The 13648-nt window shown below is 41.5% G+C and overlaps 2 protein-coding genes across 3 annotated transcripts in view; one reads left to right on the top strand and one right to left on the bottom strand.

The window, feature by feature from the left end:
* usp37 (ubiquitin specific peptidase 37) overlaps positions 1 to 11435 on the top strand; it is a 20483-nt gene extending 9048 nt beyond the window's left edge. For both annotated transcript variants that reach the window (XM_078263155.1, XM_078263154.1), the window contains exons 8-24: positions 104 to 197; positions 378 to 533; positions 642 to 773; positions 1219 to 1342; positions 1715 to 1962; positions 2092 to 2209; positions 2434 to 2513; positions 2731 to 2895; positions 3106 to 3159; positions 4015 to 4162; positions 4251 to 4470; positions 6225 to 6391; positions 6717 to 6777; positions 7086 to 7201; positions 7465 to 7534; positions 9203 to 9341; positions 9739 to 11435. In XM_078263155.1, coding sequence (XP_078119281.1) covers positions 104 to 197; positions 378 to 533; positions 642 to 773; positions 1219 to 1342; positions 1715 to 1962; positions 2092 to 2209; positions 2434 to 2513; positions 2731 to 2895; positions 3106 to 3159; positions 4015 to 4162; positions 4251 to 4470; positions 6225 to 6391; positions 6717 to 6777; positions 7086 to 7201; positions 7465 to 7534; positions 9203 to 9341; positions 9739 to 9826 — 2180 coding nt within the window. In that variant the 3' untranslated portion in view covers positions 9827 to 11435. The remainder of the gene's footprint in view (positions 1 to 103; positions 198 to 377; positions 534 to 641; positions 774 to 1218; positions 1343 to 1714; positions 1963 to 2091; positions 2210 to 2433; positions 2514 to 2730; positions 2896 to 3105; positions 3160 to 4014; positions 4163 to 4250; positions 4471 to 6224; positions 6392 to 6716; positions 6778 to 7085; positions 7202 to 7464; positions 7535 to 9202; positions 9342 to 9738) is intronic.
* On the bottom strand, positions 11394 to 13642 carry ybey (ybeY metalloendoribonuclease). The gene is made up of 4 exons (XM_078263160.1): positions 13075 to 13642; positions 12716 to 12847; positions 12283 to 12351; positions 11394 to 11782 (listed from the first exon to the last, which is right to left on the bottom strand). The coding sequence occupies exons 1-4, from the start codon at positions 13282 to 13284 to the stop codon at positions 11687 to 11689; spliced, it is 507 nt and encodes a 168-aa protein (XP_078119286.1). The 5' UTR covers positions 13285 to 13642; the 3' UTR covers positions 11394 to 11686.
* Positions 13643 to 13648: the final 6 nt, after the last annotated feature.

Here is a 13648-nt window from a genome sequence, read left to right as displayed (position 1 = left end):
ATTGAATGTTTTGAGTCAATAAGGGGATAGTATAGAACATTAACCAGTATATTCAGACCTAAAATTGACTTAGTTGTATCCCACTTTTTCCCTTTACCCTCAGCGCCACTGGGTTCAACTCCCCTTCAGCCAACATCATTCTATGTCAGCCGATCTGGGACTAAAGACTACAGCCAGAGCCACTCTTTCCTGGACCGGTGAGTTTCTTTAGTCGTCAGCTAGCAGTGTTAAATGCATTGGGTCAGCACACATGTACAAGTGATTTTCAAAAGTTAATTGAGAAATTATAATTGCACTTAAATCTAATTGTCAAGTTGAAGCATCAAATCAATGTAAGGCAAGTGATTCATTATCTTTACTAACCCCCCCTCCCTCAGCCCATCCAGTACAGCACAGACCACTACAGCCAAGAGAAGCCTCATGCTGCCCAATCACTCAACTCCCTTCAAGAAGGTACGTCCCTCTATGGACTACAGTGGCTGGAACAAACAGAGGCCTTCCACTTTGACCCAGCCTCAGACCCCGCTGCAAGGGTAAGAATATGCCAGATGGGCTGTATCATGTCTCTGTAATTCGGGGCAAAGGCCCAGTGTTTTTTTTTTGTCATCCATTGTGTAAATTCTTTCATTCATGTTTTACAGATTCTCCAACCTGGGCAACACTTGCTACATGAATGCCATCCTGCAGTCCCTCTTCAGCCTCCCCTCTTTCTCCAATGACATGCTGAGGCAGAGCATCCCATGGAAGAAGGTGCCCATCAATGCATTGCTCAGGTACTACGTTAGATGATGTCCTACAGATTGTCGAGCTACAGTTTCTAACTTTCATAAAAAAATAAGTTTTGTCATATCTGTTGAAACTCAGTATATCCTGACAGCTTCCTACTGTTGCTCCTAATGGCATAAAGAAAACAACTACTCCGAGCCAAGGAGTCTCTAATGCAGTGTCAATGATAATCTTTAGGCTCGGTGGATAATCTTTAGGCAGATTATCTGTCTTATGTACTACTGTCAGGATATAGTGACAGCTCAGCAAACGTAACTTATTTTTTTTAAAGTTACCAACTGAGCCTTTAAAGAAACTTCAACAAGTTTTATTTTTTTTATTTTGAAAGGAACTTTTACCATCTGTGTAGAAAATCATTTGCTCATTCATGTGCTTTGCTAGCTGGCCTTATTAAAAGTACTTAATTCTGTGTGATATCTTCACTGTCTGCAGGCGTTTTGCTCACCTTATGGTTAAGAAGGACGTGGGCTGTCCAGAAACAAAAAAGGACCTCTTGAGGAAAGTGAAAAGTGCCATCTCCTCAACAGCTGAGCGTTTCTCGGGCAACATGCAGAATGTAAGATCGTCCTCTAGAATCAACAGTTCAGAGCCGGTGTGGTTTACTGGTACTGGAAAGATTACCTGAATAGATACAATGTTGTGTACCAGAAACAAATATTTTGGATTGTAAGGCTTTTACCTTCTTGTCAAAAGTAATGGTAAATGAAAAACAAATATCTTAAAATTAATCTAAAGTGTATACAAATATTTAAAAAATGAACTGTATTCTATGTAGATATGCCTCTCAGCTTTTTGTATCAAAACACTGAAGTTGTACTGAGACATTTCATTGTTGTTTTTTTAAGTTGTCACATACCTGTTCATAACCTTCCTCTTAGGTTTATTCATTGTACTTAATTAAGTCCTAGCGTGTGACATTGTTTACCAGGATGCTCATGAGTTTCTGAGCCAGTGTTTGGACCAGTTAAAGGACGATGTGGAGAAAATGAACAAGAGCTGGACAAATGAAGCTGCAGCACCCTCATCGTCCTCTGTGGTGTGTGAGAATGGCCAGGAGGCAGCGTCATCGGCATCCAAGGCAGAGCCTGGTGATGAGGCGGACACCTCCCGCATCTACACCTGCCCTGTGGCAGTCAACATGGAATTTGAGGTTCTGCACACCATTACCTGCAAAGGGTGAGGCCCCTCTCCTGCTCGATCATCTGAATTTATCCTTGCCGTGCATCTTTGTGATGCATTTGCCTAAACTGTTGTGACTCTGCAGAAAACAAATGGTGTGATAATACCTTTTGTGTTCTTTTGCAGCTGTGGCGAAGTAGTGACCAAGAGAGAGCAGTTCAATGACATGTCCATCGACCTACCACGGCGAAAGAAAACCCTCCCACTTCGCTCTATCCAGGATTCTCTCGATCTCTTTTTTAGGGTGAGTCTTTTGCATAAACACGTTATATCGCTCAATTGTATTTCTATGAAAGATTGACAGACATTCAGTCAAGCAGTGTTTTTGTTGTGTTTTTGTCAGTTGGTGTGCAGCTACTTCTAAGGATTAATTTTGGTCCCTAACTAACTATCCCTTAATGAAACAAACAGGCTTCAACTATATGCATTTGTGTGTGTAATGATAGAAGTTACTTGTTTCTTCTGCAGATGGAGGAAATTGAGTACTCATGTGAAAAGTGCAATGGGAAATCTGCTACTGTTGCACATAAATTCAGCAAACTGCCCAGGTATCTACATACAAACTGTTGAGAGTGAAATGCACATGCACAATAAGAAGTTGTCATACATATAGTTAAATGCTTGCAGTTGAACATATCTATATATCTATCTGTCTGTCGACTTCCTGAAGGCATCTGTTGGTCACTGGTAGAATTAAAAAAAAGCACTTGATAAACAAAGAAGCCAATAACTTTCTGATTTGTGATTGATCTATTCTCCCCACAGAGTGCTCATCCTACACCTGAAACGGTACAGCTTCAATGCTCAGCTGTCACTAAACAGCAAGCTTGGACAGCAGGTGGTGATTCCCCGATACCTGACCCTGCTGTCCCACTGCACTGAATCCACACGACCCCCTATTAGTCTCGGCTGGAGTTCCCAAGCCTCCATGTAAGACATGCTTAACACCCTCAAATAAAATGTATGAATAATAACGTTAAACCTTTTACTTTCTGGGTAATTACATCCTGAACAATTGAGGGATTCAGTAGGGTTTTAGGTAAAAGCTTTGCCATTGACTTGCATTTAATTTGGCTTCTTTGGCTGGGGGAAGATGGCAAATATTTAGGTTTCTAAACCTTTTCTTTGCTGTTCTCGAAGGTCCAGAACACTCAAAACGTCACAGTTGGTCAACTCCTCCACCGCACCTCTCCGGTAAGTACTGCTTGTTCTGCTAGGCTTTCAAATAATGTTAAACGGAGAACCACAATGGCCACAACTTAAAGGTGAAGTCTGCGATTCTAATCCAATTCACTTTTTTTTTGTCAAATTCAGTGAATATCTCTTCATGGTCCACTAGCTGTCCGTTTTGTGTGCGCTGAAGAAGAAAAAAATTCATACACAGCATTGGGAGCAAAAGGGGCAATGATCAGATTGAGAGGGGTGTATTTGTTTGGGTGTCGAGTTCAAATATCAACAATCATTCCCCAGAATCGCAGACTCCACCTTTGGTAAAGCTCTGAACTCCTAAGTGTGCTGCAACTTGTTTTGTACTTGGCCTCCTTGATAAAACGTGTGTGTATAGGAGTGCCTTGGTAGTACTAATGCCAATGAGATAATCTAAAATGCATATTGCATGACTAGGAAAGGGACTTAAAGCTATAGTGCGTAGCTTCTGTCGCCCCCATAAGGAATTCTAAGTAATGACAGCAACACTGTCGTAGCCAAGAAGGACATCAAAACGTATGAAAAAACGTACAAAAAACATGATGGCCTCTTCAGAAGAGGTAATTATTATTATTACGGGAAAGTCACCGGAGGGCACAATCTTCTGAACATAGCCATACTGAGAAATACAGAGAGAGTTGTGTGGAGCTGATTACAGACTGAGCTTGTTGACTGTCTTAATTAGCTTTGTAGCAACTCATTTGGCAATGGCTTGAATGTAACGGACGTTCATTAATATCAAAAAGTTACACACTATAGCTTTAGGCTAAGTGTGCCAAGACTTGTTTCTACTTCTGCTTGTAAAACTAATCACTTAGCTTATGACTGTGTGTGTGTGTGTAGAAGGATTGGAGGGAAAGTGGTCAACTCTAGCTGCACATCTAACCTCTTGGACTCTGACTGTGAAGAAGAGCCTATCAGAAAGGGCACTGTGAGCCGCAAGCGACGCCTTAGCAGCTGTCTGCCTGATGATGATGACCGACCGGAAGAGGTAAGCATTTGCTGACTGACCATGCCAAATATTATTCAACCTCTTTTTATTTCTGTTGCTGTTTTGACCCTGTTTTATGTGTCTTCAGCGAGGAGCATCAATGGATTCAGCGGATTTCAGTGGCATAAATGACGATGAAATGCTGGCAGCTGTGCTGGAGATGAGTCGTCAAGAGGCCGGGCTCTCGGCTCCACCCCCCATGGAGGATGAGCCAACCAGCAGCCCAGACACAGGCTTTGGGGACACAGATGCTAATGACCTGGCCTATCGTACAGATCTGCTGGAAACGGACAGCAAGCAGCCTGCAGGTAGTCCACTGACGTTCAGTAGATGGGGTTTATAAAAGGGGGCAGTACATTTTTGCTCTTGTCTTTTAAAATATAAACACCGTATAATAGAGGGATTGTAGAAATGTAGCATATTAAAATGTAATACAATGACTTGTCTCGATAGTTCACACTGCTTGAAATCAGTGTGGCTTTCTGCATTTAGACAAAAACTCTGTTGGCTGAAATTAGGGCTTGGCGATATGGAGAAAATTCAATATTGCAATATTTTTGACCAAATAAGTCTATTGATATTGCAGGGTTGACTATTGGTGCTTTCACGAAAATATTACAAATAACATTTTGGATTAATAATAATCAGTAATGTGTAGGGCTGGGTACAGAACTCTGTACTTTTTTTTTGGGGGCGATACCGAACGAATTACGTCAGTACTACCGAGGATTGATTTCATGTGTCACAAACCGTGCCAAATTTCAGTACCTGAGAGCGTGTGAGCTTATCTGTCCTCTCTGCATGTAGACAGAGAGCAGGGCTCCGACACACGCACGCACGCACGCACATTATTTAAATGTGTTGACAAAGGACATTTTGTGATGAACTGATTATATCTGATTATGTCTTATAATATGTCAGCAAGCAATGCATCACCAAGGCTTTGTTGTAGATGTTGATGAAAGCCTTTTACCCTTGCACAGTGTAACTCTCGCCAAAATGCCACCTAGGGTCTTTTTGGGAATGTACCCGAGTCAAACTTTCGTTTTTAAAAGCATATTTAGGACGGAAGCGTTTTGTTTATGCTATCCGCCATTTTCCCAGTCCAAAATAGGCGATCTCCGAACGCGAATGAACGGACTCCATAGGAGGAAATGTCATTCCTATATGAGGCTCCTTTTTAAACTACAAGGTCAATATTGTGTATCACTAATGACAAAACAACAAATTATCCGTGCATTTATATGGAACTAAGCTTTTGGAGCTTTCCATCTTTACTCTCCTCCCTCGACTATTTTTGACTGGCTCGAAAGAAGAACAGAAGAACAACAGCTACAGTGAGTTGCTCAAAACCTTTTTTAGTAAACTCTGGGTACACAAACAATGTTGTCAATGCTGGAGTTCATGTGTAGAGCCCCTGGCAATACAAAGTCTCATGTTGTGTCGAGCCTTCTTAGTGTTTTAAAAATAGCTATTTTGAGGCTAGCATAAAAGTGCTCCTATTACTCCCATTCAAAAGGCCATTTGACCGAAAAACGAGACTACGGTAAATCTTAAAAGTGACGTTTCCGTCCTAAATATGCTTTTAAACGATAGTTTGACTCGGGTACATTCACAAAAAGACCCTAGGTTGCATTTTGGCGAGAGTTACTTTAACCATATGCAGTGCACCCATCCATATGATGCACATTGCACACATAATTTGGGTGATATGAATGTAAGATGGTTGCAGAAGTGACACTGATCTGTGTTTTTTTTTTAAATATTTTTTAAGAAATGGCAGAGCAGATTCCGAAAACAAATCCAGTGTGGCAGGGTTTACATTTTTATGATGAAAATTGAGGGAGCAAAAGCAGCATCGGCTCCAAATATTGGCTCAAGAAAATCAGCAGCCCGTATTGGTCATCGGCTAAGGCTGATGATCGGTCGATCCATAAAATTAATGTCTTAGCAAAGTAACATTGTCATTATTAAACCCGAATATATAAAGGTGTTTAAGTGGCGATAACGTCACTAGTATTTAAGTTAACTGACTTGTGTATGTGTCAATGTCATCGTGTAGATGTGCTGGATTCCCTGGACTTGACCATGGATGAGAACAAGGAGAACCAGACTCCAGAGAGTGTGCAGCAGCAGGGAGAACTGGACTGGGTCCAGCAGTACAGTCTGGATCAGGAGAGGGAAGAACAGGAGCTACAACAGGCTCTGGCCCAGAGCCTTCAGGAGCATGTAAGATCATAGGCCACATGGCCAAACCTTCAGGAATGGAACAATGGGGCTGCATCATACTACTCTAGCACTATAATGCCATGAAACCATTACCTGTGTCAAATATGCAGACTTAAGATAGTTGTGGTGAGTGCCAAATAAAGAAACTAAAATAATAATAATAAAGTAATGTTGACTAGCCAGGCTGAGTTGGTGTTACTTACATTACTGTAGTGAAGAATGTACTTTATCAGCAAGCAGACATGACCAGAGTGAAAAAGCAATGTTCAAATTTCTTAGACTTAATGTCATTGTAATACCTTGTCTTTACCTCACCGCCATATAGGAGGCCCAAGAGTTGAGAGAGGATGATGATCTGAAGAGGGCCACCGAGCTCAGTCTGCAAGGTATGAACCAAGACTTATTGAATGTTGAAAAGGTGCTTGTTGAAACTCATGAGCCCTGAAAATTACTCAAAAGCAAGCACCGTTGGCAAAAGTAGTCCCAATTTAAGTGCATTCATTTTTTTTCAGTTTGTCTTTTTCTTTTTACACAAACAAACAACCCTAGGCTGGCATCTGTGCAAAGCAACTGTAGCACTTATACTGTGTCGGTTACGGCATATGTGCTCAGAGCACTTAATGACATTGTTTAATCAGACTCAGTGCTGTGATAATGCCTGACCAGTATCAAATACCTCCTTTTCACCCAACAGAGTTTAACAACTCTCTTCCTGAGTTACTGTGCTCAGATGATGATTCTGGCAACGAGGACGTGCTGGACATGGAGTACTCTGAAGCAGAGACTGAGAACCTGAAGAGGAACGCTGAGGTACTTAACATCCTGCTGCGACACATCACCTGCCATAGGATTTTAAATAAGTAGATAGTCCAGATTAAGGATTTTTTATTTTTTTACTTACACAATAAATTGAAAAGCAACTATTGTGAACTACAAACAATGTAAAATCCTTCCTGCGTAAAAGTAGTAGTCTGGCTATTTTTTCTAGCTGTACTAATAATATACAGTACACATCAGATATACTGAGCTGCTTCCATTCATAGTAACCTGCTTCTAAACGTTCTAATCCACAGAGCGGAGACTTGGCCAACTCCTTTAGACTCATCAGTGTCGTCAGCCACATTGGAAGCAGCTCCTCCTCTGGTGAGCACTTGTGTGTATTTGTGCTTCTGTGTGTAGATACATTTTTTTTATGAACATTTATGCAAATTACAGCAAAGGAGTTGTTTTACAGCTGCCGTTTTTCAAAAGAGATTTTAATGTTTGGTCTCAATGATGTTTGCATATTGTGTAATAGAGTGACTTCCCTTGTTATGTCATATGTTGCATGATATTTACACCTTGGTACAACTTATCCTCAATAAGAAGCATTACCACAGTCTGTGACCTGATAGATTCAGGTGCCTGCCCTCACCTGGTAAAGTCTTTGGTTGGAATGACGTCCTGCCTACCTTAAGCCCAGTTCAGAGCAAAGATTTGCAACAAGTTGAAGCGTGCAACTAGTGGTAGTTGCAATGCACCGGTCTGCAACATTCTGAAACCTGCCTGTTTACACCAATTACGACTAGATGAGGTGGTGTATCATCTCCATAGCAACGACACTCTGTACTTAAAGGAACAAGGCAACTTATTGGGACTTTGTCTTATTCACCATATCCCCCAGAGTTAGATACGTCCATACATACCCTTCTCATCTCCCAACAACTGACAAAATAACACCAACATGTTCCTATTTACATGTTGTGATTTGTGTAGTCACAGCGTGTACAAATAAAAAGGTCACATGAGACATAGCCATCTTCTAACTGTATATAAACTGGGAACTATATTCTCAGAAAGGCAAAGCACTTCTACTTGTGCGGAGTGATTTGCTCGCAGAACTCCAGGTGAACTCTCTGCTCCTCACCACAGGGCTTCTCAGGTGCTGCAAGCAAATCACTCCGCCCAAGTAGCAGTGCTTCGCCTTTCTCCGAATATAGTTCCCAGTATGTATACGGTTAGATAGATAGGTTAGGATGTGTCTCATGTGACCTTGTTTTTTGTACACTATACAAATCACAACATGTAAATAGGAAAATGTTGGTCGTTATTTTGTCACTTATTGAGAGCAGTAGGCTAGATGGAGCCGGTTACCTCCAGGATCTGGGCTAAACTGGGCCAACGGTGGGTGTCAAGGCCCTGACACACTAACCTGATCGGCCGCCAGACAGTCTGGCGAGGTCAGTGACTCGAGTCGGTTTGGTGTGTTCCGTGCCGTCATTTTTTGGGTGACAATAGAGATTAGCGCCGCCTGCTGTTATGGAGACGTATTACGTCTAGCGCAGAACGTACACTCAAGTCGGCATCGCTTCGGTGTGTTCCAAGGCACTTTTTGGACCAACTCGGGGAGGCAGTCAGTCTGAGTCCTTTTCTGCCGAAGGTCGGCCGTCGGGTTGGTGCGTCAGAGCCTTCAGACTTGCTATAGTTACATTTCTAGTAGTGATGAAATGGAAAATAAAGATCTCTCTCTCTATATCTATCTATCTATCTATCATAACTGACTTTGCTTCGCTAAGAGCGGATTGGCTCTTCTAACAGGTGACATGCCATGCATTCTAAAAGCAGCCACTGGCAACTTGACAAGTGGAGTCGCAGGGGACACAATCCGCTGGCTCGAGTCGAGCCAAAATGGGCCAGTTCAGACCCAAGAAACGTTCTATATCGGTTTTGTCTCATCACCAATCTTTGGTCTGAACTGGGCTTTGGGCATACCATGGCACGTCACGATCTGTTGAGTGTCCACAAATAAACGTTCTTTATTTTCCACCCTAGGCCATTACATCAGTGACGTGTATGACATGAAGAAGCAGTCGTGGCTGACCTACAACGACCTGGATGTGTCACGTACACAGGAAGCAGCTGTCCAGCGAGACCGGGACTGCAGCGGATACATCTTCTTCTACATGCACAAGTGGGTTGGCAGACTACCCAGAGGGGTGTTTTGAAAATTTTTAGTGTCTTATGTCAGCGTAGCATTTGTACTCGTAGTGAAGCTGCTCCACCCTGACCAGCCTCTTTGACCCGTTACGTACAGAAATGGTGCAGACTGCAGAGGCTGTTGTCAGATAAATTGTGATTGCTTAAAATCTTTAGGCTGCATTGACCCCAAAGGGGTAAATACTTTTGCAATGCAACAATATTTTGCCATTTCGGTGAGTCGCAGGTTTTACACCACAGCGGACACTAGTAAACACACGCATACTGGACTATGTTTTGAGGTAGTACATGTTTGTGTGTTCCATTTCAGAGGGCATCGCATGAGTTCACCATAAGGGGCTCTGACACATTTTTATCTGGTGTTTCCTCAGGGATGTGTTTGAGCAGCTGTCTGAAATGGAGAGATCTGGAGCCAGCACGCCTTCAGAGGCTGGAAGGAATGTCCTGCAGCCCCTCTGAGCGCTACATCTCTGGACAGCCGCCCACACACATCCACAGCTGAACCCTAGTAGATGGAGCTCTCCTCTGAACAGCCTGGAGTACTACTGATTGCCATCCTTCTTTGGTCGTCTTCAGACACTTCGTTCCCTCTACAAATCACTAAATGCTCTAATTTCGCACCTGGAAATGCCAACACAGGTGCGAAACCGTCAAGACTCAAGATACCAGAAATGCAGTTAGAAATGTTCAGTGGATCAAATTTTGCCTCCATGTTTTTGGGGCTGGAGTTTTTCTTTGCTATGATTTTTATCAAACTGTTTTGTAAAGGTTTTTTTCTTTGTTTCTTGATACACTTCTTTAACGCCGTTCATTCAGACTTTTCACTTAAAGCAACTATCAAACACCAGATGCCGCTGGTGCTCAATGGATTGTATGTTTTACAGACCCTTTATTTCCTATATTAACTAAATAAAGATGATATTCTATGTTGGGAGTATAAGCTATTATAGAGTTAGGGGTGTTGTATTTAGCGGGTATATTTGGTGCAATATTTATGTTCTGGCACAAACTGGCCAATTTAAAACTGCTTTCTGTCAGAGTGTGTGGATGTTTGGTTACTTTTACTTTTTGTGCTTGACCTATGAACTAAACTGTGCGTGTCTGGTTGTCTCCATATTATAGATTTGGGGGGGGGGAAATCAGTAAGCTCTAATAACAAAGCCTGTTTTTAACCGAGCTTTTCTTTCTAAAGCCTACTTTCTTTTGGGATTTTGACTTTGTGCCTCCCAAGAAAACTTTTATAAATGTGTATACAAGCTTTACTTTAAAGTTGCACAATCTTGTTTTTGAATTTGTTTGTCAAACAATATGTCAGACAGATTTTCCTTTATGAAAAGCCAACAGATTTTCTATTTATTGCAACATAGGGTTGATTTATATTTAACCCATCCAGTTATGCCACGGCAAAGAAGTCATTAATTCTAGACCCCCACAGGGAAGCTAGCTATAGTGTAATGTATTTAAATTCATCTTTAAGGCCAGTAAAGAGTACATGACGCCTAAGACCTCTGCTAACCCTGTTCATCTAGTTCCTATCAGGCGTGCTTGCTTATAGAATGGAACAAAAGTATTTTATTCCTGTACTGGTTTCAATACTAGACACTGGTTGTACAGCTTTTTCCACTGTAAAAATTAAACCACATTTCAGACCACACATTATTTCTTCAACTCCTCACAACAAAAGAATAGAAATCCATAATATAGCATTGTAAAACATGGGTATGGACTAAATGATATTCTTAATTATACCCAGGCATATATGGTTGGGTTTTTAGGAAGTGTGCATTATTAGCTGACTCCTTGAAGTACAGTATTCTGTTACACTATCAACGTATACCCTGTTATGAAAGCAGGCAAAAGTTACTCAAATTAGTTCTGTTTTTTTATGTCAGCCTTGGACTGACTGACTTTACATTTTTGAAACCATTGTGCTTTCCTGAACATCCTGTCCCAGATGCAGTGTAAAGAGGGTGTAATGTATTTGTGAAGTACATATGAACAGCTTTTTCTACCCTTCATACACAACTCTTCCTAAAGCAGATTTTAATAAAATATTACAGTGAAAGTGCACAGACTTTTTTTTTTTTTTTTCCATATTTAAAACTGTAACAACACTCACATCCAGTATTTGAAGATGATATCCACAATCAAACCTCTCTACGTCTGCCGGTTGATTAAAGTCCTTCAAAGCAGTAGTCGCAAATTGTGGAGAAGACACTAAATACCGTCCGAACAGTAGTCCACCTGGTCAAAAAGGTGGTGAAAAACAATAGCAAGCACCATAGTGAGAGTGTAAACCTGGCAGGTTGACAGTCATTGTCACCTGTCCTGACTGCATCTCTTCATCAGTGGCTCCAGATGTCTCCCTGTGAGTCTGTTGTACTCACTTAAAATGTAGTGTTCCCTCTGCAGCATCTGGAAACACATTTTTAAACGTAAATTTTGAACATATTACCCCCCTCTATGGTGCTTTACAGTGTGAGAAAACGCATTCTGATTTAAATGAGTTAATTCCCATATTAACAAGGTTCCCAAATTCACTTTCAGTAGTGCCCAAAACAGCAAGGAAACAAGCCATCAAATCATACAGATCTACAACAGTTATATGAGCAGAGTCCTATAAAAAGTGATAACAGTGTCTTCTGTGGATTAACAAGAGTAACAAGGAGAGCTTTCTGGTTAAGTCATTTTCAGATAAATAGTTTAGATTACAATTTGCAGTGTTGAGTGCAAAAAGAAATCCCCTTCATCTCAACTGTGTTGGAGGCAGAAATGTCACAAATACATTTGGACACTTACACACTGCCACATTACACTTAGACCAAAACATAACATTGTAGTCGTAGTTCGGTAGAACAGACTCTTTAAATGTGTTTTGTACATAAACATTCTTTCACCATGTAATCTCTACAAACCTCTGTCCACTCTTCCTCCGTCTCATGTCTGTAGCCCAACAGGTGACAGATACCATGTGCAGTGACAACCTAAAACATGAGGCGAAAGAGGAGCAGTTAATGTCAGCTAATGTCACTGCAAACACAGACAGGACGGTGGAAGTCATAGTTTAAGACCTGAATTACAGTATGAAATGCAGAACAAAACAGTTTTATTAAATATATATCTCTATCTATCTATCTATCTATATATCTCATTTAATATATTAAATGTAATGATTTATCAAAAATGTTTAAGTGTAACACATGACAAAAGGTGGAATTCAACTAACACGGTTGAATATGAGACACAAGTTTGTGAAAACAATCAACAGCCTGCATTTCTAAGAGACTCCAGTTCATGGGTGCTACATGGTGTACAGTGCTGCGGTCTGTGCTGCAGCCAGCTACTTACAGTGAGGGTTCCATGCAGATCTAGAGCTTCCTCCTTGCACTGCTTCATCACAAACTCGACACCCAAGAAAATGTCCCCAAGGTTCAGCTCATCCCTGTGAAGGGGGGAAGGCAGTTTACCAGGCCTCAGGTCCTAAGAATAAGTTGAAGTACCATTACAAATGTGACTGTTTCAAGAAGTCCATACAATAACTAATAGACAGTTCTTGGTCAACCCTGGTGTCCACTTCCCACCACCACATTCTAGTTGGTTTCTCCTTCTTATTGAAGGGAAAGCATGTAGTACAGTTTACACTTTATCATGGGAGCAGGTGGTGGCACCAGGCTTACGGTCATATGTTGACATGTAGTCGTATTTACCTCGTAGAATGGAAATGAGAGGACATCAGTTGGCACATTTTTCTTTCTGTATATGTTATTAATTTGCTGAATCCTGTTGTTATCCACGCAAACGATGCCCAGGTCGAATTTGTGGATGCCCAGTATGTGCCTCAGTGTATCAACATCCTTGCGCAGTCTGGCGCGGCGAAGAGGCACCACCTTTTGGAGATTTCGCAGCACTACTCCCATTTTAAAATTCGGCGTAAAAAGAGAAAGCGGTTATTTGACAATTCCTGAGACATAGGTAAGGTTGAAACTGTCCTACTTCTGTGGCGGTACGAGAAGAGTGGGTCAGCTTTACGTTAGCCAAAGAGCGGCAGGCAGAATTCAAGGTGACACGTCCCGGCGGCAGTAGCAACATGTAACGTTAGGTCCCCGAAACTGATTATGTACGCTTTCTCTGGGTTATGTAGCAAGATAACAACATAGTAGAGAGACATTAAACATATTCTATCGTTTACGGAAAATGGTGCCTCGCCTGTTGAAAACCTATTCGACCAATGAATCGGTCACAGCGTTGGCAGTAGCGGGGACATCCATAACGGGGACCTAA

Source organism: Sander vitreus, chromosome 11, assembly GCF_031162955.1.
Source record: "Sander vitreus isolate 19-12246 chromosome 11, sanVit1, whole genome shotgun sequence".
NCBI classification, from domain to species: domain Eukaryota; kingdom Metazoa; phylum Chordata; class Actinopteri; order Perciformes; family Percidae; genus Sander; species Sander vitreus.
This window is presented reverse-complemented; position numbering and strand designations above follow the sequence as displayed.

What these genes read in the sequence shown, in the direction of transcription:
- ybey (XM_078263160.1), bottom strand. Translation starts at nt 13,284, where the DNA reads ATGGGAGTAGTGCTGCGAAATCTCCAAAAGGTGGTGCCTCTTCGCCGC. An exon ending in ATCTGCATGGAACCCTCACT is followed by an intron (nt 12,352 to 12,715) that starts GTAAGTAGCTGG and finishes CTCATGTTTTAG; the next exon opens with GTTGTCACTGCACATGGTAT. An exon ending in CGGAGGAAGAGTGGACAGAG is followed by an intron (nt 11,783 to 12,282) that starts GTTTGTAGAGAT and finishes ATGTGTTTCCAG; the next exon opens with ATGCTGCAGAGGGAACACTA.